This window comes from Sciurus carolinensis, chromosome 8, assembly GCF_902686445.1.
Source record: "Sciurus carolinensis chromosome 8, mSciCar1.2, whole genome shotgun sequence".
Classification (NCBI taxonomy): domain Eukaryota; kingdom Metazoa; phylum Chordata; class Mammalia; order Rodentia; family Sciuridae; genus Sciurus; species Sciurus carolinensis.
Genome location: NC_062220.1, coordinates 68,720,920 through 68,746,023, shown reverse-complemented (window position 1 = coordinate 68,746,023; position 25,104 = coordinate 68,720,920). Strand labels below are relative to the sequence as shown.

Below are 25,104 nucleotides of genomic sequence, written 5' to 3'. Positions count from 1 at the left end.
GTTGGGAAGTGCTCATCATCATAGCTAACTCTGTTTCATTGAAAATGGAATATAAAAGAACAAGGGGGAGCACCGAGATCAGGTAGACTGTGGTTCTCAAACTGTGCTCTACAGTGCCCGGTGACACCTCAGCAAATTCACAGGGGTACATTAAGTTAATTAAAGATTTGAAGTTTAAAAAACACAGTGACAAGCCGGGCACTGTGGCACATGCCTGTAATCGTAAAAACTTGGTAGACTGAGGTCTTGCAAGTTCAAGGCCAGCCTCAGCAAATTAGCAAGGCCCTAAGCAACTTAACAAGACCCTGTCTCAAGAAAAAAACAATGAAAAGGTCTCAGTGGTAAAGCACCCCTGGGTTCAATCTCCAATACCAAAAATTAAAAATAAAAAGCACAGTGACTGACATCTGTCAGGCACCATGTGAAATTAGCTTGAGGTGGTTTATTTTTTCAACCTTATGTTGCTTTGTCATATTGTGATGATGCCACATCTCAGGAAAGCATTTTCTGTGGTAAAAAGCAAGTGCCATGTGAAAGAATCACTATGGAACAGGAAATGAGGGTGGTGGTGTCCAGTGTGTTTATAATGTTTGGGAAGTCGTGTTTTAAATTGTTAAGGCATAAATACATATTAAACTGCATGGATCTAACTACTTAATACATGAAAACAGCAAGTATTTCTTTTGATCAAAGGAAACTGAAATAAAATTACTGAGACACCAAGTATACCATGAGCTGAAGAAGTTTTGAGAATTACCAAATTAGGAGGTTATATGATTATTCACACAGGAGAAATGATGATGGCTTGAAATGATGGTGAGAGGGATAGAAGTGGAATAATGGTCAGATTTTGGATATACTTTAATGGTACAACCCAAGAAGACTCTTGAAAGTGTGAAAGGAGAAGAGGAGCCAAGAAGGACTCTAAGGTTTTGACTTGAGTTGTCGCTACCAGTCAGGGAAGAAGATCGCTCATACCAGTTTAACGCTATAATAGACACCCAAGTAGAGTTGTTGAGTAGAGATTGGATATTTAATTCTGTGGTTCAGGAGAGAGATCTGGGCTGCAGATCTAATTGTAGAAGTCATCCCTTGAGGGGACTGGAGACCACCAGCAAAGGAATGTGGACTGAAAGAATTCTAAGGACTTAACTTTAGACCACTGTAACATTTATAGTATTTCTAGTTCATTTTTGTATTTGCAGTTCACATCATGATACTTGGCATACATAGTAGTCAATCAATAAATGTGTAAATAACCATTTTTACTAGAGTAATCATATACATACCACAATGTTTTAGTAACTATAGAGGCTTTGAACTGAAAAGTGTATCTTCCTCCTGCTCCTGACTGCCAGCTCCTCTGGCCACACCAATATTATCAGTGTCTATCCTCTGAGAGGTGATGCAAATATATCCAAGTGCACATGGCTTAGTGAAATGTTCTTTTATGCAAATGCAGCATGCAACACACACTCTTCTATACCATGCTTGGTTTCATTTAATATGTTTGGAAATCATTGTTTTAGTACATATGAAGCAGCCTCACTAATTTATATCATGTGGAATATTCCACTGTGTGGATGGACCATACTTGTTTTTAATCAATGACCTACTGATGGATATTTAGCTTGTTTGCAAATAGATTGTTTCAGGTGTAAGCAGTGTTGCAATGTGAATTCTTTTTCATGTATCTTCGTGCATGAACACATTTATTCAAAATAAATTGATAGAAGTGCAATTTCTCTGAGTAGATGCATTAAATATTGTTAGATTTTCTAAATTGTCCTATATAGAAGTTGTAGCAATTTACACTTCCCATGAAGTCTGAGAATGCTTCTTTTCCTCTGTGGCAGTCAACAAGATGTATTAAGCCTTTGATTGCAGTCAATCTGTTTAGTAAAAAGTAGCATCTTACTGTATTTATTTTAATTGCTTCTATTATGAAAAATTGATCATCTTTCCATATATTTTAAACTTTTCCTTGGAATATATGGATCAGTTCTAAATAGTTTTAACTAAATTCAGCATACTAGAGAAAGAATACTGGATATTTTTGAGTGCACTTTAGTATTGAGGATAATGAAAGAACTCTAAAATAAAAATATTCTAGTGGAATTTTTCTTGAAAGAAAGCTAATCCATGTTTGGCTACTCTTCATTGCCCTGGTCATTATGGCTACAACCTATCCCTAGGTTGACTGAACTCACTGTCTTGTGTTTGTGGTGTGTGTGTGTTGTGGCCAGAATTCATCATTGAATATGAGGATGCAATGCATGAGGCAGGACTGTGGCACCACCAAACTGAAGTTTCTGGAACACAGACCACAGCCCAGCTGACACTGTCTCCTTATGTGAACTACTCCTTCCGAGTGATGGCAGTGAACAGTATCGGGAGGAGCTTGCCCAGCGAGGCTTCCGAACAGTATCTGACAAAAGCCACAGGTAGGGTGGGACGTCAGGAATATGAAATAGAATACAGAAGTTTTCCACTCTTTGCAAATGACCAAAGCTTACACATATGTGGCTGCTTAACTTCTAGAACCAGATAAAAATCCCACAGCTGTGGAAGGACTGGGTTCGGAACCTGATAATCTGGTGATTACTTGGAAGGTGAGCTATGAAGCTTTCAACTTTCCTTAGTCTTTTTAGAGTGAAAAGAAAAAGTTAATTTAAAATAATGTCTGCATTAAAATCCCATCTCATTCTTTCATCTTTATTTAAGAGGCATTATTATGTAGTAAAAAGTTTGATCCCTGAAGCCAAAACAAATGGGTGCAAATCCCAGCTCTGCTACTTATAGTGTGATCTTAAACCAGTTGTTGAACATCTGTTAGGCATCTGTACGATGAAAATAACAACAGAAGCAACTGCATTAGATTAAAGGAATTAATACATGTAAAAAATCTACAATAATGCCTAACACATAATGTGTTCAAAAATAGTAGCTGCTATTATCATTTTAGTAAGAGAACTACGTGGAGCGCAAGCATCAAGTCGTTGCCAGTAGTCAATTTATTAGTAGTAGTAGTAATAATTATTTGACTTACATGTATTTTTTGGTTTTGGAAAATTAACATACATTAACTTATATAATTCTTAAACCTTAGATCCATGCATGTATACTTACATGTATACAAATGTGTACATACTTATATATATACACACACACACACACATATATACATATATATACACACATATATATTTTTGTATGATAGCATGACATGCGACCTTTTTTTAATAAACAGGGAAACAGTTCATATGTTTCAGTCTTCAAGTAACAGGCAATGATGTACTATCACACAAACAGGAATGTGTAAAGAAATCTAGAAACTGAAATGCTTTAAGACTTACCCACCCTTGGCTATGCTGCCAGACTTTGAAAGGTTTATGTGGTATTTACTGCTTTAAGATAGTAATTTACAACCTTTGAAATGTTGATCCCAAACAAGTTTTGAATCTCATCACAAATGAAAAAAAAGAAGAGGTTCCCTGGAGACAATGGTTAATGGCTTCTATTTCAGTGTTTCAAGGCTCACTTTAAGTCTGGGAATTGGATTTGTTGTTCCCATAAAAGGTCATGCAGTCGATCTTTTTTATAAGCTCAGGTTATTTGACTTTTCTTCTAGCCCCTGAATGGCTTTGAATCTAACGGGCCAGGCCTTCAGTACAAAGTGAGCTGGCGCCAGAAAGATGGTGATGATGAATGGACTTCTGTGGTGGTGGCAAATGTCTCCAAATACATTGTCTCCGGCACACCAACCTTTGTCCCATACTTGATAAAAGTTCAGGCCCTGAATGATGTGGGCTTTGCTCCAGAGCCAGCTGTAGTCATGGGACATTCTGGAGAAGACCGTAAGTGTCTCCTGCCATTTCCTTTTTACTCTTCCCTAGTCAAAGAAACCTATCAAGTTGTAAACCAAGGCCATTTCCAGAAGTGCTTAGATTTGCAAAGGAGGGAGGTGGCAATTATTTCGCTTAATTTCTCCGAATTTAAGCAGCTTGCTGTATAAGAAATATGAGGCTCAGGGCTGGGGCTATCTGTACCTCAGTGGTAGAGCACTTGTCTAGCATGTGCAAGGCCCTGGCTTTGATCCCCAGACACACACACACACACACACACACACACACACACATACACAATAGAGGTTCAGAATGTGAGAAAGGGATTACTTTATTAAAAAAAAAAGTTATCTCTGGGCCTGGTGGCACACACCTGTAATCCCAGCAGCTCCAGAAGCTAAGGCAGGAGCATCTTGAGCTCAAAGCCAGCCTCAGCAAAAGCAAGGTGCTAAGCAACTCAGTGAGACCCTGTCTCTAAATAAAATACAAAATAGGGCTGGGGGTGTGGCTCAGTGGTTGAGTGCCCCTGAGTTTAATCCCCGCTACCACCACCCCTCCAAAAAAAAGTTGTCCTCATAAAGATAACCAAAAACTCAACTTTCAATCCTTAACAATCCTTAGAATAAGATTCTGTAGAGCCTATAGAATAGGCTGGGACATGTTTCATATCAAAATTATTAGAGATAGAGACATTTTTGCATGAAATTCAAAATAACACTGATACTTCTATTTCCCTTCCCTGTCTTTTCTCCAGTCCCTATGGTTGCTCCTGGGAATGTACGTGTGAATGTGGTGAACAGCACCTTGGCAGAGGTGCACTGGGATCCAGTACCTCTGAAAAGTATCCGAGGACACCTACAAGGCTATCGGGCAAGTGAAGGGAGACATTTCATGTTCTCTCCTTAGTAACGAAATATTGGCAAATGCCACTTGTCACACACACTGTGTAAGATTGGAATTATTTGGTTCATCTTCTCAAGAGCTGGTGAACTCAAGAGCCAGTTTGTTTATTGCCTCAGAAAGGCCACAAGACCCCAGCTAGAATTAACACCAAATATCACTCTTCCAAAGAGAAAAAAATTTTCTCCATTTTTTTCCATAGATGATCTAATGTTGTGTCAACTAAACAATATGTGTACAAAATGAGAAAAAGTAATTTTTAAAGAACTAGAACATACTGAACTGTATGTTCATTTCAAAGTAATATGAAGCACATGTGTTGAATACACACAGTTATCCTGATAATAATTTAGGCATTGAAAAAAATAATTCAGATTTTATTTTAAGATCATGTAGACCCAACTGTGTAATTCTTAGGAACATCAGCTATATTTGTACTTGGAACACTAGGAAAACTGATTCAAGAGATTGATAGGCAACCAAAGAACTACACACACACATACACACACACACACACACACACACACACACCGTTGAGTTGTTAACACTGGTTCCTAGAGGCCACTTTTTGTACTGCATTATATTTGTCTTTACCTACCTAACATTGGCTAAATTCTGTATTGTATATGTTGACTTGTCTTGAAAAATGCCTTTAAATTCCTAAGAAAAATTGGATAACTTAATAAACAACAATTCTGTATTTGTGAGCAAAGTTAACACTTTATTTATCCATTTCTCCATAACCTATGTCTATAATTTAATATTAAACGATAAGCCTTTTTTAAGTGATATAGCTTGGCCAGGTAGCAAAACCCTAAACTTCCAATAGAGGGTCCCCTGTGGCTTTGAGAAAGTCGCTCAGTAACCCAGAAACTCATCTGCATTGTTAAAAATAATAAAAACCTCACTGTGATTTTTAGGGTTAAACTAAATGATTGTACGTGAATATGTATTAACTATAGAAAAACACCTAAACTTTGGCTAGTAATTTTAGTTTCAGAATATGTTATACAATTAAAAGACTTAAATCATTCTTATTGTCTTTCCATTTGCCTCATGTTCTGGAGAGAACCTTACTAGTCTCATGCTATTTCATTTATTTCATTTATACTCCTCTAACAAAATAGTATGGCCTGGCTTTCTCAGATAGTTTTAATTTAATTTCCTCATTATCTGTGGACTTCTATTCCTCTTGACTCAGTATCAGTATCCATCAGTTTTGCTACTAGTTTTTTTACAAAATGCACCTCAGGAATTTTCTGGGAAAACAAGTTTTAGTTTTGTGAGCATGAGGAATCTTGTTTGCTCCCTTGTACATCCCTGATTTTTGTTTTGCCATTTCAGATTTACTATTGGAAGGCACAGAGTTCATCCAAAAGAAACAGACGTCACATTGAGAAAAAGATCCTCACCTTCCAAGGCAGCAAGACTCATGGCATGCTGCCTGGACTAGAGCCCTTCAGCCACTACACTCTGAACGTCCGCGTGGTCAATGGGAAAGGGGAGGGCCCGGCCAGCCCCGACAGACTCTTTACTACTCCAGAAGGAGGTATGGAGGGGATGTGTCTCTGAGACCCAGGAACATATGGCCTGGCCTGAGAGGTCTTGCCTGACAGTAGGGCCTCCAAGTAAAGTATATTCTGGAAGCCAAATGTGATTTTCCTAAAGATGAACACAGCACACACAGAAGGTGGTAAAATCACTCAGATGATTATGCGGCCTCAGGTTCATGGTAGGTTCCAGAACCATTGCTGCCCTAAACGGCCCTTTCCATTCACTTAAATTTTTTCTCCACTGCTTACACTATCTGAAAACTTGCTAATTTGATGATTATTTGGATCATTAACTTTCTGACCTGAGGCACATTCTAAATCTCAGTGGCCTCATCAGAAAAGCATGAGACCCAAATGTGATACTTAAAAAAAAAAAAATGTTGAGAAAGCAAATTATTTCTAAGAGTTGTGGTTGACTTCTATAGCTTCTTTCTCAGTGCATTTTCATAATTTATTATGAAGTTAAGCTGAATTAGAAGATTGGAAGTCTTGACCAAGTGAGTTGGAAAGAAAAAGGAAAAGTTAAAAGCTCCTGCAAGTATGAGCCACTGCAGGGGAGCAGCAAAGGAAAATCACATGTGTGTGGACGGAGGAGAAGGCAAGAAGAAGTTTTGGGCAAGAAGATTGTGGGACCCTAGTGGGTGAGACCATGTACTAAGAAGGGGAGTAATCCAAAAAGGCACTAAAATGGGCTTGACCTATTTTGAATTTTTCATCGAGTCAGACATAACAAGGAGCCAGATAGCTTCCGTGAATACCTTAATATTTTTGATAAAATCAGTTCTCAAATGCACACTGTCTCGGCTCCTGGTTGAGGGCTTATGATGTGGCAGCTGCCCAACAGCCTCTGAGTCCCCAGCTCCCATCCCACAATTGCTTGTCCTTGATCTCACTGCCCCTTTGAGAGGAAGTGCTCCTTCCACCCAAGGTTTTCACCTCTGAGGCCCCACACTATCCTTTGGATGGTTCAGGGGAAGGTGGCATAAAACAAACAATTAGAGGTTTAAAGGATAAAGAAGAAAGGAAGTGATGTGACTGACACAAAGATCTGGAATAGTAGAGCTCCTACAGGAAACTGCAAATTGTATGCTCATAAGTGAAAAGAAAAGGAGATCAGCGAGGGAGGTCCCACATCATGCATGGTTTGAGATGCTCTGAATGTGAAACTGGTTCAGAGGCTCTTAGCCTGCAGACTATAATCCCTCAGGGAGACAATGTAGGCTTATAAGGAGTTCCATGAGCCTCCTGAAACTATATGCAAAATATATGTATATTTTTCTAGGGAGAGTTTATGACTATAATCAGATTGTCAAAGGGCTCTGTGATCCCCGAAAGTTAAGAACCACTTATTTATTTGAAGAGCTTAGAAGCTTGTAACTATATACCAGGCATGGTTTAGATAGACCTAGGCAAAGGAGGGGAAGTGGCAAAGAAGAGGAGAGGAGGGCATGGATATGGTTGAAGTTAAGGAGGTAAAGTTGCCAGAAATTAGTGTCTCAGGAGATGATAGAAATGAGGCAGAGAGAGAAGTTCAGATCGACTTTGGTTTCTGCCTAGAATAAGGAGAGGGAGGAGCCATTAATGCTTTTGTAGGGAAGGCAGCCATCAGGAGGTAGAGGTGCCACCAGCCATCACCCACCATGAGGAATAAATAAAAGACCAGGATGTTTCCTCTGGTGATTTGACAGTCTCTGCTACAGAAAACTCAACATCCATCAGGCCTTTTCCAGGGGAGTACCAGCCTTGGGGCTTTTGTCCATGAGCACCAAATCCTGGGCAACTGTGAGCTCTCAGGGTAAAAATGGCTCTGCACCTGGCTAGGTTGGCATGGGCCCAAAGTTCAGCAGACAGAGTGTCACCTGTTTGGTGACACCTGATTTTGTTGGGGAAAACAGTCTTTAATAACCCAGAACTCTGCTGCTTCCCCTTGGAGATCTGGTAAAGTCAGTTTTGCATAGTAACCAGTTTGCTTTTACTGCAACACACCCTCTATAAATCAAGTACTATGTCCTTTAAAAATATTTGATTTTGGTTTATATAAAGGCAGTCATCATGTATTTTGAGAGAATGTTTTTTGCAAATTTAATGGGAAATGGTAAGAGAAAAAGAAGAGAATAAATAGGTTCCTGGCACAGGTTTGTATTGATGTATTTTCAACTGAATCAAGCAGAGGATACTGAAAACCAAAACCTTGATCTACTATGTAAACATGAAAATATGTTATTTTGTTATACATTGAAGTGTTTAATACTTTTGAATTGACTGTATGTTCTCATTAAAAAGTCCCCAGTTCTCCTTCATCTTTGAAGATTGTTAATCCCACACGGGACTCTCTCACTTTGGAATGGGATCCGCCAAGTCACCCAAATGGCATTTTGACTGAATACACCTTAAAATTTCAGCCAAGTAAGTTATTAAGAGGAGGGAAAGGAGAAATATGTGTTCCAAAAATATTTAACTGTTATCTTAAAATGTAAGTTTTTTAAATATCTGTAGAATGTATACATGTACCTTCAAGTATTGTTACAGAAGTAACATCAAATCTTACTTTTTAAAGAAAAATTATGTATATGTTATGAAAAATTAAGTAGTTGGTGGAATAAAACAGATTTCTGAGGGTGGGATTGGTGGGGGTGGGAGGGCGGTGGTTCCAGTAATTAGATTTAGGTAGTCATTATCTGTGAATATAACAATAAATGACTCCACCTGCAAAAACACAGAGTAAACATGTTATTAATGATTCAACCATAAAATTCTGCTAGTTTATAAACCAAAAGAACACATATTTTCATGTTATATTGTATTATATTATACTATTTTACCCAGTATAACATTATAGAAGCTATAAGAATTATTACTTATTTGTGTTAGGCAAAGAATGAGTAGATTATGAAAGACATTGTAAACCAGGTTTGACATTTTTGCTTGACACAATTATTTAAAATAATTATTCTGTACAATTAACGGGAAATGCACTTGTTTGTTATTTCTTATTGACAGTTAACAGTACTCACGAATTAGGCCCTCTGATAGATTTAAAAATTCCTGCCAACAAGACACGCTGGACTTTAAAAAATTTAAATTTTAGCACTCGGTATAAATTTTATTTGTATGCACAAACATCAGCAGGATCGGGAAGTCAAATTACAGAGGAAGCAATGACAACTACAGATGAAGGTAAGATGGGTATGTATAAAATCCATATAATTATAAGTATCATGGAATAAAAATCTTTAACTTCAGTTTATGCTTTCTCTTTCCTGCTTACCATAGAGTATCCATTTTATCTAATTAATACAAACACTTGTAATTTCTCATTCCAACATATAGTAAAATCAAGGCAATGTTTTTTTTCCTGAATGCAACTTTCTATGCACACATGCACTTATGTATTCATACATATAATACATATATACACACACTGACATGGATGCCTGTATATATGCAATTCTAGTTCTAATCCTGATTCACTGGAATTAATTTACTAGTCCACATATTGATTTAGTTTTTCTAGTAAGATATCAAGACAGTTATTAGTCCATTTATTTTGTGTTTGTGCAAGGACTTAGTATTTTGGCATGTCATCTGGTAAAGAGAAAGCAAAATAGCCCCATGAAATTTTGTAGAAAAGGAATCAAAATGTCCTTTCATTATTTTAAAAGTTATTCTGAAAAATTTAGATTTATTGAAAATGATCAAAAATATTGTAAAAGATTTTCAGGTTTTGCATGTCTCTAAAGTATAAAAATGCTTAAGGATTATCCAATTGATTATATTCTATTGCAAAAGAGATTAACATTTTTATCCAAAAATTGGCTCAAAATAGAGTAAGGCCTCTTAGATACTAACAAGTATGAATAATGCACATAAAGTAATGTGTAGATTTGCATACTGGGTAAGTTTGGGGACACCAACATAGTTTTGTCCCCTATACCTGATGTGGTACACTTCATCCTTCCTGCATGCGTTAGCTTTTTATAAGTGTTTTTTTGTATCTATACATGCTTGTGGGTGTGTTACATCTAACTATATAGTGTCCTATTTCTGTTTCCCTTCATTGAAGCTGGTATTCTTCCACCTGATGTAGGTGCAGGCAAAGGTAAAATAACTCATCTGCATGACTTTATACATGTGTGAAATTTGCAATGTTAAATGTGGGGAAGTGCAGCATGAGTAAAAAAGAAAATAAAAATATGCTTGGAACGACCAAAAGGAGAAGATCTTGGGTGATCATGGCTTTAAAATTAATTTCTAGTCATTTTTATAAGTAGAAAGCCACATATTAAATTCTCCCCCAATTTTTTTCTCAACTGGTGCACATCCTAATCTTAACTTTTCACAATATGATTTTGGCTGGATCAGACAGGACCAAAACTGTGGATTTGTCACAGACAAATAGGGCCATGTCATATAGCAGGGGTTTAGACTTGTTAGTCCGGTGGTGAAACAACCTGTGAGGGATTAGATCAGCTGAGCTTCCTGTTGCAATCTGACTTAGCTGCACTCCTCATAGACACAGTGTACACTGGACTGGCATGACACAACACTGTCTGCTTAGAACACCCTCCCACTGGTTGGGGACTGTCTGTCACTGGGTGGCTTACAAGTGAGTCTTCCAGTCAGCCTGCATGCTCTGCTCAACTGTGTTACTCCATCCTGTCTTCACCAAACTGCTTAAGTCTCCCCTTTCTGAGGCATAGAAACAATTCTGAGTGGATTCCTGTTCTTCTCCTTTATTGTCTGATAGCTCTCTGTGTCAGAATGACTTGTTGGGGAATGGTGCTTGATTAGCTGCATGTAGTATGTCTTTCACCTATGGTAGTACCAAAGATCTCCACCTTTGGCCCCTAACTGTTGGCTCAGCTCTTGGAGAGCAGCAGAGTCCCTGCTGCCAGGCAGAGGTTTCAAGTAAGGTACCCACAATTGGGGCTCTTCCCAGGCATGGAGCAGACAAAATGAGTACAAATAGGAGTAAAGGAAAGAAGACCAAGAGCAATAAGAGTTTGGCCCACAATTGCTCAACCCTTGTGAGCTTAGGTTGGATATATTTCTTCTTTTTCCTTAGAAATTTGCTCACATTCAGACCCTTGGTAAATTATAAATGTGTGTCAGATAGATTTTGGAGAGTTTGAATAGAACTGTAACTGTTCTCAGTGATCTTAATAATGTTGTATTCATGTTTATAGACTGTAAAGGACAAAGTCGTAAAAATTCAGAATTCCTATAATATCGTAGAAAAATGTAAGTTTATTCTATTTTATATGTATGCTTCTATTCCAGGATTAGGTATCTATTAAAAGCATTGATTGTTTTGTAATAATTTATTCCTTTCTAACTATAATTGAAGCCCTCCTGCAAAAGCTGGGCTTCTTTGTGCTATGGCCTTGCATCAGAGAAAATGCATCAACAGGACCACCTGCAAAGCATGTCTGAATTTTCCATTGACTTGTCATATTCAAAAATGATATAGGGCTGGGGAAATAGCTCGGTTGGTAGAGTGCTTGTCTTGCAAGCACAAGGCCCTGGGTTCGATCCCCAGCATCGAAAAAAAAAATGATATAAATTTCACAGGGGAAAAAACACCACCACCCCCATTTTAATAAACTAAAACTAAAATAAATCTTTATTAAGAGTTTGAAACCAGGGACAGTGGTGCATGCCTACAATTCCAAGTACTCAGTAGGCTGAGACAGGAGGATCATAAGCTCGAGGTCAGCCTCAGCAGTTTAGCAAGGCCCTAAGCAACTTAGTGAGACCCTATCTCAAAATTGGAAAAAAAAAAAAAAGGTTGGGAATGTAGCTCAATGCTAAAGCCCCCTTGGGTTCAGTCCCCAGTACTATAGATAGGTAGGTAGGTAGGTAGGTAGGTAGGTAGATAGGTAGGTAGATAAATAGATAGATAGATAGAAGGATAGATAGATAGATAGATAGATAGATAGATAGATAGATAGATAGATAGATAGATAGATAAGTTAGGGAGTTGGGGTTTTACTATTTGATGTTACTGCATTGAACTGTGAATTATTTATGATTATAGAACAAGGTCATTAAGTCCCCAATATAAAATCAGGATCTCAGCTAAGAGGAAGAATAATGTTTAAGAAGAAAAAGCTAAATCTGACCTTACTTTCAATATTGTTTCTTTTAATAATATAGCAGTAATTAAGTGTTATGTACAAAAAATGATGGTAAGATTTAAACTGCTCAGGCACAATTTGTGATTCTGAGTTTTTCTTCCCTAAAATATTTTTTTCAATACATAGGAATTCTATCCTCATCTCTATTTCCCTTCTCCATGCAGAGTAGATGCTCTCTAAAAGAGGAAAATGAAAGTTCTTCACAATTCTCCTGATTTTTATTTTTTAATGTGTTTTGTATTTTAATTTAAAATGGTATAAGAAGGAATAAGTAAATGAGATGAATCTTTGAGAGAAAATGCATGATATCCTTAGCTATAGAATCATCAATAGCTAATAAGATTTTATTATAAATTGTGATTCTCTGAAATGGGATTTTAATTCATTTCAGGTCAAAGAAGGAGGAAGATGACTGTTTCCTTTTTTAAACTTTTTTACAGATTTTAAGAGATATCAGTGAAACCTAAACTTGCAAATATAGAATTTAAAAAGTGTTATGTTAACCAGGAAGTAAAAGCCAGGATAATTCAATTAGCTATATTATGCTATACTCTCTTCTTCTCTCTCTCTTTTTTTTTTTTTTGATCCTTCTTATTAATATAATGTACTGAGCAAGGATATACTCAAGATCTTCAGGAGGCATTTATTTTGATCCATTCCCTTGTTTGATTCAAACCTTCAATATTCACATAAGTTGTAGTTGTCGAACGGTATTTGTTTAATTCCTGTGTCTCCTTGAATGGACTCAGGGCAGGGTTCTAGGAAATAGACCCGTGCAGGCATCTATAAAAACAAACACAAATGATAGATAACGGATGTACGTTATATCCCCAATATTGCTGATGGAGCAATGCTACTTTATCCAGCATCAGAACACTTTTGTAGGGGTACTAGAATTAGAATAAACTAACTAGGAAGGCAGGAACGGAATCTGCATTCGTGACCTAATTAGCAGCCACTGTGGTCAACAGGACCAGGCAGAGAAGGGCACTGAGAAGCAGCTAGGGATGACCCTCCCTGTGATCTGACTCTCCCTGCAGTACTGTACTAAATCAGGTTTAAAGTTCACACCAGTATTTGGTATATAAATTACAACAACCTGTTTTAAGACGTTGTATATCTAGATAGTAAACAGACCATGCCTTTGATATGCTTAAAATCTAGCAGGTAAGAGACGCTAAACTAGTAGTTTAAACTAAATGTCATTTAAGCATAGAAGAGTGTGAATCATTTTATTTTGACAAACAAGATTCTATAAAGCCTCACAAAGAAAGTAATGTTAAACTGTACCTTGAAGTCCAGTTTTTTGGCAGATGAGTCAGGGTTTGGGTTTAAGTCTTGGTAGGAGCATGTGCTAAGGCTCAGGATGGTTGTGTCATACCCAGCAGTCCAATTTGCCTATAGTATAGAGTGAGAAGAAGAGAAGCCCCTGAGATGTGACTGGAGCCGTAGTACATGGACCCAGGTGGGCCTAGTTCTTAACAGCCTTGCTAAGAATTCCTTGATAAGGAATTTGTATTTACCTGTAGGCAGAGGTGAGCCATCCAAGCTTTAAACTGGGAAATGACTGGATCAGGTTTGTTGTTTAGAAAGCTAAGATGTAGGTTACTACACTTCATACCATGGTGGATCTCTAGAGAGAAAGGCTTACAGGAGGAGAAGCAGACGGGAGGAGACTGTTGGGAAAGCCTGGAGGTGACATTAGGGGTGCCCTTGTTTACCACATCACCATGGTCAGGGAATATTTGTTTGGTGTGTGAGAAAGTGGATGAGTGGAAATTAAAGGGAAGGATAGTTAGAATTCTCCATGATAAAAGCAGCAAAACAGCATAACCTTAGGAAATTTTAATATCTATGTTCCTTTAAGAATAACCAAATGTGAATTTCCAGTATACAATTCTTTAGTACTAACTATATTTACTAATGCATTAGATCTCTAAAACTTATTCATCTTATAATTGAACGTTTGTACCCTTTGACCAATGGCATCCCATTTCCCCACCTGAACCTACCTCCTGGTGACCACCATTCTACTTTCTATTTCTCTAAATTTGACTTTTTTAGATTCTGTATATCAAGGAGATCACACAGTACCTTTCTTTCTGTGTCTGGCTTATTTCACTTAGTACAGTATCTTCCACGCTTATCCATGTTGTAACCAATGGCAGAATTTTCCTCTTTTGGAGGACTGATTACTATGCCAAAGTACATGTACCCTTCGTCTTTATCCATTCATCTGTCCATGGACACATGGATCGTTTTCACATCTTGGCTATCGTGAATAATGCTGCAGTGAACACAGAAGAGCTAATACCTCCTTAAGATACTGGTTTCACATCAATATATTTAAAAAAATAAAAATATAAACATAAACAGATTAGAGAATAAACCCTAGGGAGAAAAGAAAGCATCTGTAAAAAAACAAAAAAATAGCTAAATGCTTTCCTGTTAATAAGTATTTCACTATAGTTCTGCCTTGAACATCTTCTATAATTACTTCAAGACTAAACTCCCCAGTTTCATGATTCCAAAACTTTTTAATGAAACTTAATGGTTTGCCTAGGTTTTTTGCCATTGATATTTTCACACATGCCCATATGACTCTCTCTGTTGATTGATCATATTCCTGTCATTATTTATTTATTTATTTATTTATTTATTTATTTATTTATTTTAAAAGAAAGTGTCAGGAAACTATAATTAGTTTCTGCTTAATATAATAATCAAGTTTTGCTCTCTGTTATTCCCTCTGATTATCAGTACACAGAGGCACAAAATCAACTTGTGTTGTTGACTTATATTTCAGAGGTCGAATTTCATTATTTAACTTTTTTAACATACGTATGGTTTTGATGCTAAGAAATACTGTTTTATTACCTTTGTTTCTACAAAAGCGTTTAGCTTCTGAATTATATAGCAAATTTTAGAATCAGTCTGAGTAATCCATTAATGCTTTTGTTAATGGGTAATAAATTAATGGATAATAAGCTAGTCTTATTTTTTAACTACCTAAGTTACTTTTCTATAAATTTATCATTTTTAGTTTAAGATATTGAGGTAGGACTGATAGAATTGTCAGCCTCAAGATATTCAAATAGCATTTTTAATGACTTGAGATGCCTCTACTCAGCAAGCTTAAAGCACCAAATGCAGTCTATACTTTGGATTTTTAAAAAGCTAGTTAGGTTGTACTACATTTTTTGAGAAAATGCTATGTAGCCAAAGATTAAAAAGTAAGATCATCTTGCTTTCTGAGATGTTTCACGTAAAATAGTTCCTACTCCTTTTATTTCTACTTTCTTAACTTCCAATAGAACACATTTGGCACTTCCTTTTTCAGCTTTTCTTTCAGCATATTCTAACCATCCAACATTGACCTCAAAGCAGGTCAAAATCCACTATTCTAAGGAACATTCTTTCTCACGCTGCACGAACTCTTTGAAGACTTGCACTGAGTTGACAAATAGAATTGAGAAATAGCCTCAAAGTATTAGAAGTACCTGGAAGTCTCTTATATACTGTAATGATATGTGTTTCTGGGGTTGTTCTGAAATCCATCCACCTGTAAATGAAGACTGTGATATTTCCTGGTACTGTATCTTACGGATTATAGTTTATGTTGTTTTAGGATCTGTTTACTAGAACTTATAAATTTTAATATTACATATCATTATTTCTGATTATTTATTTCCTAATACTTTAATAAATGAAAAAGTTTTCTGTAATGAAAGTGAGGTATGACTGAACCCTAAACTTTAACAATTTATTCTTAATCTTATTTGCACAATTTTGGAGCATTTGAACTTATTTTCTAATTGTGTGTATGATGCTGCAATATGATTGTTTGTTTGTTTGTTTTATTTTTCTATTGTATATTTAGTTCAAGCAGTAAGTCCCAGGATCAGCAATCTTACTGCCGCAGCTGCTGAGACCTGTGCCAATATCAGTTGGGAGTATGAGGGACCAGAGCATGTGAACTTTTATGTTGAATATGGTGTAGCAGGCAGTAAGAAACAATTTAATTACCCTGATTTTAATTTGGGGGATATGTTTCAAGAGATTAAGAATATTTTTAAAGATTTACTATGATTGTTTTGAAAAATAAATTGATCCAATTAAGTGAATCAGTTACCTGAAAAAATTATAGCTGTCAAGTTTATTAAAGCCCAGATTATTAAACCCAGTTTATTGAAATCCTTAATAAAGGATTTTATTGCTCTGCATAATAATAAAACTGGATGGCCAATGAATGTTTGGACAAAATTTTGAACTTAGTCCAACTTTCTGTTTCGCTTATATCCTAGAAATAAATACTTTAAGAAATAACTATTCCCTCAGAAAAGTCCATACTTGGGAAATGTTGAACCTATAAATTGGATAAATTGGTTACTTAGAAATTTATCTTGTGAATCTTAAAAAATAATTCTCCCCCTAGTTCATTTAACCTATTTAATATGTAACAGTTCTTTTTATAAACCTCTCTAGAGAAGCTCAACAGTTTCATAAGGCAAAAAAGCAGATAAGAGAAGCTTTCTTTGTATCAAAAAGAAGAATTAATACAATGGAAATATATGCAATTAATATGCAAACTAGGTATCCATGAATTTTTTGAGGATATTTTCATGTAGGTCTTCTATTTATTCATTTAATATGATCAGATTTATAATAATCAAAAATGATAACTCCAAGCATCCCAGATTTTGTCTTCAGCATGTAAAGATTTTCCTTTCTTGAAGCATTATATGACTTCTGGACCCTTAAAATGTTCAAATTTGTTGTTTTTGCAAAATTTCCATAGGCAAAGAAGAATGGAGAAAAGAAATTGTAAATGGTTCTCGGACCTTCTTTGGGTTAAAGGGTCTAATGCCAGGAACAGCATACAAAGTTCGAGTTGTTGCTGTGGGGGACTCTGGTTTTGTGAGTTCAGAGGATGTGTTTGAGACAGGCCCAGGTGAGGCACACACCACACCAGTTCTGGCTCACACTCAGAGGTGGAAGCCACCGGCACCCTAGAGACTGGGGCTGGCGGACCTGTGTTGTGGGTAGGGTCATGAATGCCTCTCTGTGGGGCCCTGTTGGGTTGAGAGTTTGGGTTTTTATTGTCTTTGCCTCTTTCTATCAAATGAATTACACAATTGAGCAAATTATCCTTCAACCACATCATTGCCAAAAAGCATTACAAAAAAAACAGACTTTGATATAATTTTTACTTACATTATTTTGATGAATCAATTTTTGTTTAATGTACATGTGTAAAATTTCCCTCAAAGTTAAACTGAAATTTTTAAATGCTTTTAAAATTGAAATAATTTATAAGTCATAATTCTTTATATCAAAAAATGGATCTCAACCCAGCAGAATACTGCAATTTGGTTAGATGACTGATATAAATATTACTAAGTTTGTAAGGAACAAGAAACCTTATAATTCATATATTACACTTTTGTTACAACAATTTGACTTCCTTATGTTTTAGTTACGTGAACATTATCAAAATACACAAGTAAAAAAGTAAAGCTTATAAAGTAAAAAGAATGCTCGTGTAAAATGCAAGAAGATTCATATTTGTTTTCAAGATGGAAAACAATCCCACTTACTTAAATTTAAACAAGGGTTATATGGTACATGTTCATTTTGTGGCTCATACATTTTTTTTATGTTCAGTCACTTCATGCATTCTTGAGGAAATATTGCATATTCCTGCAGAACCCATAGGCAAAATAGATTTTTGTTATATATTTAAATAAGAAAGCATTTTGATTTAAAAATCATCTTATAATTTAAAAATATAACCATATTTTTAAAAAATTAAAAACAAAAGAATAATATTCAATAACTTATCAAGTGATATTTTAAAAATAGCAATATGCTAGAATCAATGTTAAAAATTCTTTCCCTATTATTCTGTTCCTTGTATTTTCATATCCATACATATAGTTCCAGAGAACCCTATATTAAACTTAAAAGGGCATATCTAACCAATCATAGTTCATTTTACAAAGTTTTTATTTATTGTTATTAATAACTTTTAATTTCAAAATCCCAAAAGGTCCAGTATAGATATACAGCTAGAATGGGGAAAGTTCTAGCGTTTAGTAAGCCCTACTCTTCACCACCAGGCAAGTGGCTTTTCCCTTTAGTCCTTACAGCAATCCTGTGAGGTGGGCACCATTATTGCCCACTTACACCTCATGTCAGTACTCAGAGGCAGAGAACCTGCCCAGGTCAACAGGTGGAACCTGGTAGAGACGGATTAGAAGCCTGCCCTTTCAACACCAGAAGAGAGGCCCCACCACACCCCACACACAGTCAGAGGCTACACTCCAAGGGAACAGGTCGTCTCAAATGGCAGCTTCAGTCAGCCCTTGTTATATCTGTTCTGCTGTTCTGGACCCCTAAAGGCTTCACATGACTTGTAGATGAATTAGATTCACTCTCAAAATCAAGTTGTAGCATTTTCTGTCCTTTTATAAGACAGAAACAAAACAAAACAAAACCCAGCAGCAACTGCCAGGAAGTTCAAGATGAGTGATTGTGACAGGTGTGTCATTCTTGCATGCCAGTGATGAGAGACGGGACACAGCCAGTTACAATCACTTTTTACATCTAGATGTAACTGCTTAATAGAATGAACATGGATAACTCCAGTGACCTCAGTTAACCTGTTACTCCTTTCTTTAAAAAAAATTATTGGTGATTATAATGGTGGGATTTGTTGTTATAGAGTCATACCTGCACACAATCAACCAATGTACTTTGGTCAGTTTCCTTCACCAGTACCTCCCTTTCTCCTCCCCTCCTCCTAGGAGCAAATACTGCCAGCATTCTGGAATGCCTCTATGTCTTCTGTCAGTTTTCAGTGCTTTCTCATTAGCACTGCAGGTTGAATGTCAGTATGAAGTCCTTGTCCTCTCCTGCTCTTGCTCCATTGCTGCCCACGCGAGAGGCAATGGTGAAAGCATACCTTGGTTTGAAAACATACCTTTTGGCTTTCTTTTTCTTTTTTTAATTTTCTGCATTCGTGAACTGCCTCTTTGGGGAACCTAGATTCAACTAGTTGTTTCATAAATCTTCTTAACATGACACCGTCTCTGCCTTTCATAGTCTGATTTTTTTGGGGGGCGGTACTGGGGAATGAATCCAAGGGCATTTAACTACTGAGTCACATCCCCAGCCCATTTTTGTATTTTATTTAGAGATAGGGTCTTGCTGAGTTACTTAAGTCCTTACTAAATTGCCTAGGAGGGCTTTGAACTCAGGATCCTCCTGCCTCAGCCTCCCAACCCACCTTGGATTACAGGTATGCACCACCGCACCTGGCAAGAGTCTGAATTTTCAAGGTATATTTCTGAAAAGTGAATCAAACAAGACTACAAACAGCGCCTGAGGCTGTGCTTCTCCCCTCTATTCCTGACAGGATCTCTCATTAACACCATCCCACCTGTGTGGCCTGATGTGACTGCTCATTACAACCACCACCCCCTTCTCTGCTTCTCACCTCTGTCCCTCAGTTAGAGTCCCTTCTCTCACATCTGAAAGACTTGTAAGATTTGCTCTCACTTGGCCTAACAGCTTTTTTGTCAACTGCTTCCAAACTTTGGTCAAGGTTATTTTTTCCCTTTCTGTTTATAAAAATGTCTAGCTATTGTAACTGAACAGAACATTTTCATACGTAGTGGATTCTTCCTCAGTAGTGTAGAACCAAAAGCCATTTCTTTCACCCTCTGTCTTCCATGCTTATTTGATGACTCAGTACTCAGGGGCACTTTCCTCAGAGACCTCCCACCATCACACACAGATTATCCATAGCTCATCAGTCTGAGAGGGAAGGACAGTTACTAGAACTAACTTCTAGGCAACAAGACAAATTCCATTCCTCTACCTTATCTTATTTTAATTTATTTCTTTCTTTGGTACTGGGAATGTAACCCAGGAGTGCTTTGCCACTGATCTACATCCCCAGCTCTTCTAACTTATTTTATATTTTCCCATTCTTTATATGTGTAACTTTGTCACTTTAGGGATTACTCAAGTAAAACAGGTATATAATTTTATTGTAAAAAATCTGAAAAAAATGAAAACCCTCTTTTAGTCTACAACCCATTCCTAATACCTACCCACTGAAACTCAGATTGTAGAAAGAAAAGACCCATAGGCTTCATCTGTGTGTCTCTTCATACATGTGTGTGTGTGTGATCTGCACAATCTTAGTTATGGACTGGGTTTTTATGTTATAGATAAGATGGTTTAGAATGTCCCAAGGAGGTTGGGAGCCTTTTACAGTCATTCTGGACTTCATATCCCAGGTGCAGATGGGAAGTCAATAGCAGTTATTTCTGCTTGCATAATATCTGTTTTGTGTCAACATCTGGTACAATTTGTGCATGTGTGCATGTGTGCCTACATGTACCTGTTAGCTTATTGTGCCTGATTAATCCTAAATAATGGAATAGGGATATATTTAACACTTTTTTCTTTGACATAGGGGCAAAAATTCAAAGTCAGTGTGTATGTTTGTTTTTCAGCTGTCAAGGAAACATATCCAGTTTTTGCACAGTTGCATAGTAGTAAGCTTCAAACCTGCAGTTCAACATTTTAACAGTCACCATCTTTGTAAGATAGTATCTATGCTAGTACTTGAGCATCTTGTTGCATTTTTCCTTTATCAGTTGCATGTAATTAGATGGAAAAAGTAAATAGTGAGATCGATTATGACAAGTCAATAAATCATTAAGCATACCAAAAACAGACTCCTAAGTTCAGTCAACAGCTCAAAAGACTTTTCTTCCTGGTTTTGGATTCAGTTTAGAAGAAGCACACAAAGACCTTGTGCAAATTGACAGAACTATATTGCCAAAAAGAATGTAATGATAAACTTTTCAAACATTTTTACCTATCTCAATATGGAAAGTCTTCATAGTATTTTATTCTGTGTTCAGACATTTGCAGATTTGACATATGGACTATGTTTAGGAAAGCATTCTAGCAGCAGAGTGTACTAGCTAGTAGCGTTTCACCAGAGCCAGACAGACATGGGTCCATCTCCAGTTCTTGGGCAAGCTCTTTACCTCTCTGGGCATGGTTTATTCCTAATGCCTACCTCATAGGATTGTTGTGGAGATTAAATGGAATTATGTCCTCAGCACAGTGCCTAGCATATGATAAGACTACAAAATTGTTAGCTGTCATTGTTTTTTACCATTATCTTCATCCTCACCATCGTGACTCAGGGACGTGTGTGGGAGAAGGGAACTGCCCATACTCATTCTCCACTTGTGTCTGGTTATGGTACAACTCAAACACAGGCACAGAAAGCCATTGACCTTTTATTTGTATTCCAGATAGCATGTTTCCACTGCTTATTTATTTCTTGAACATATTTGCGGAAATTCTTTCATTCCTCTTCACACTTGATTTTAATAGTATGATTTGTCTCCCTTTGTGTGGAGAAAAGGGGGCAATGTTTTTTGCCACATATTGAAGAACATGGATACATGTAGCCATGTTTATTTCTCCAGAGATCATACACATCTAACCCAACTATAAGAAAGACTGACAGAAGAAATTCGATCAAATTGAAAGCATAACATAGGCAAGTTTATGAAGTCAAAAGGAGAAAACATTTTATCTTGGTTATGGTCAAATGAGAAAAATAACAAAGCCTTTAATAAAGGTTTCATGCAAATTTATTTAAACAAATCCGCATGGGCATGTCTGAATAGCCATTGATGCTGCACTTGGTCCCATATAATTGACACTTTTGAGTAGCACCAGAAGTGATCATTATTCTGTGGTTTTCTTAGGAGTTTTGCTAAAAAATGTCTGGTTGAATAAGGGGCCTCACATTTATTTACTCAAACAGAATAGAGGAAGGGGTAAAGAAAACATATACATATGAATGAGTATTTTCTCTTCAAACTGGTCATTTATTCCATTAACTCCACTGATAAAAATATATTTTAAAGTCTTTTGAATAGACTCTAAGAAATAACAAATATTGATTTTTTGAGAGTAGATTCAATATTCTAGAAATTTCCATTTGGACTTGAGGTGTTATGTAAAACATGGTTGGGAAGCTTCTCACGTGAATCATCTTTTTAGACAGATTGTCAAAACTTTGAAAAATGGCAGCAACATTGCAATGACATTTTAGGCTCCAAAAGTGGTTTCCTTTGAAGGAAAAATACTCCATTAGATGTATACATTCTGTTCTGTTGAAAGTTCAGTTTTATATTCCTATCATTGTATAATTTATCCTATAAAAATAGATTTTTAATTAGCCTTGGGAATATGTTTTTATGAGAACATATAGTTTAAATAACTGTGAACACGATGTTTAGCAGGGTTTGATATCATTGAATGTTACTAGCATTCATATTTCTTAAATTAAATAATGAAGTTTTTCAAAGTTAGATAATCGTGTAATTCCTGATCAACAACTGGTGGGTTTCAATTTGGGGCCACACGTGAAATGTATAAAAGTTCGTATACTGAGGTGGTTTCTTATTATGAGAAGCCACCACAATTCTCTGCCTCTCACCCCATTCCCACCAACACCATTGGTTTGTTTTCCAGCAATGGCAAGCCGGCAGGTGGATATTGCAACTCAGGGCTGGTTCATAGGTCTAATGTGTGCTGTTGCGCTCCTGATTTTAATTCTGCTGATTGTTTGCTTCATCAGAAGAAACAAGGGTGGTAAATACCCAGGTGAGAATGAAACAATGAAATCACTTTGTAATGCTGCATAATTATTCATTAAGCTAAAAAGAATTGTGTAGCTTGCAACAGTATATCTCCCTGGATCCAGAAATTTGAATTTTCTGTTCAATTTTTTTAATCCCTTTTTATAAAATGACAACCTAACTATTGTCAAGGGCATAGGGCATTTGGAAGAGCAATCTGTTCTCCGAAGACGTAAGTCTACTCTCTTAGGCTTCACAGAAGTTCCCACTACTGAAGCAGCACCTAAAACCAAGTGGTGGGCTGGAGAACAAACTTTCCAAAGGAAGTGGTGCACAGACCCATTTTTGATGTTGTGATTGGTGACATTGTTTCCCTATAAGGTTGACAGTTCACTCATTTTAGCAGGTCCATCAAATTTATATTCTCTTTACTTGACCATTTACCTTTTGGTTATAAGGAAAAAACTGCATAAGAATAGATTTACAAAAGCAATTTTCTATCATGTATATAAATGATAAACAGATGGGTAAACTGGAGAAGAAATCTTAGAAACTTAAATTTTGTTCCTTCATCAGATAAAAGATTAAAGTCAACCTATGTGTTAACAAATGTTCATTTTATTAGGGTCCCACAGAAATGACAAAAATATCAAACACATGCACAACTACATAATATTTATGTTTATGTGACTGTATAACATGTACTTGTATAGATAATTATTTTCCACTGCTTTGTAACTCTGATAAGGAATTACAAATTCAATGGAAAATGAACTTGTAATTTAGAAATGCTATTTCTAAATTTTCAGTTAAAGAAAAGGAAGATGCTCATGCAGATCCTGAAATCCAGCCGATGAAGGAAGATGATGGAACTTTTGGAGAATACAGGTGGGCCTCTGCCTCTCATTGCTCTTTGTCTCCCTTGTCCCACCCCACCTCGAACCCTCTCCCAAGGCAGGATTCAGTTCTCTGCCTGGCTGTTCACATGGCCTCAGATACAAATTTAGAAATACTTCCATGTCTGAATGTTTACATGTCCCTCATGATTAAAACTTTCTCACTTTTCATTAAAATATAAATTTCCATTTTAGTCATAGGTTCAGAGGCAGAGTATGTTCCAGAGGCCCTCATTGTGTTGGCCAATCTAGCAAAGCCAGTATGTTATAGGGAGAATTAGAATAAGAAAGCCCTATCTCCTACATGATCCAAATTGTAAAGGAAATGTGCTTTTATAAAAACATTAACAAGACATTTTAATCTCAAATATGTAGCTAGTTTTAATTAAGCAATACTTATACCTCTGACTATTAGTCACGAAATGATGAGTATTTTGTTTTAGAAGCAGTTAATGATTAAGCCACTTGGTTGGTGTGTTAACTCACAGAACTTTGATAATACATTCTTGACTTAATCATTAAGTAGAAATATTAAAAAACCTATTTGTTAATTTTTAAACATCTCTTTAAAGAAGAAATATTCTTGCCTAAGTAATATAGGTCTTTTCACAAAGGAGTTTTTATTTTAGATGTGTTTAAAAACAGAAAGGAAATATTTAAGTATTCTAAAAGATTGTCACTCTGGTGTCCCAAGAGGGTATTTCTATAGATCTTTGCACTGAACTCAGTTGAGGCTTTTTTTTTTTTTCCAAAAGTAAAAGATTTTTAGGCGAAATAAAATATTTTACTATTGTTTCCAGGTGGCATTTGTAGTTAAGATATTTGTGTTAAGAATGACCCGTTTCCAGAGCTCAGTTTTGGTAATACCATGTCAGTGTCATGAGGGTAAAATAATGCCAACCATGAGAAATACCGAACTGATTGAGAAAAGACAGGTAGTTCCAGCAAAATGGGTTTCATGCAGGTTTCCATGCAAACACCAGGATTTTGTCTTCCTTATCTCGGCACCTGCGCTTCCACATTCTGTCTTCTCTTCAACAGAGACAACTACAGTTTCTTTAATTTTCCAGAAATTCTGTATCTCAGGGTAT

The 25,104-nt window shown here is 36.4% G+C and overlaps 1 protein-coding gene across 44 annotated transcripts in view; it reads left to right on the top strand.

Annotated features, from left to right (window-relative positions):
- Positions 1–25,104, top strand: part of Nrcam (neuronal cell adhesion molecule) — a 273,474-nt gene that overhangs the window by 240,826 nt on the left and 7,544 nt on the right. For 11 of the 44 annotated variants that reach the window (XM_047560508.1, XM_047560513.1, XM_047560523.1 and 8 more), the window contains 12 exons: positions 2,247–2,444; positions 2,542–2,612; positions 3,632–3,857; positions 4,600–4,715; positions 6,090–6,294; positions 8,582–8,704; positions 9,299–9,484; positions 10,362–10,397; positions 16,316–16,441; positions 17,234–17,386; positions 23,011–23,142; positions 23,927–24,005. In XM_047560508.1, coding sequence (XP_047416464.1) covers positions 2,247–2,444; positions 2,542–2,612; positions 3,632–3,857; positions 4,600–4,715; positions 6,090–6,294; positions 8,582–8,704; positions 9,299–9,484; positions 10,362–10,397; positions 16,316–16,441; positions 17,234–17,386; positions 23,011–23,142; positions 23,927–24,005 — 1,651 coding nt within the window. The remainder of the gene's footprint in view (positions 1–2,246; positions 2,445–2,541; positions 2,613–3,631; positions 3,858–4,599; positions 4,716–6,089; positions 6,295–8,581; positions 8,705–9,298; positions 9,485–10,361; positions 10,398–16,315; positions 16,442–17,233; positions 17,387–23,010; positions 23,143–23,926; positions 24,006–25,104) is intronic. The other 33 variants (XM_047560536.1, XM_047560539.1, XM_047560542.1 and 30 more) reach the window with 7 other exon arrangements.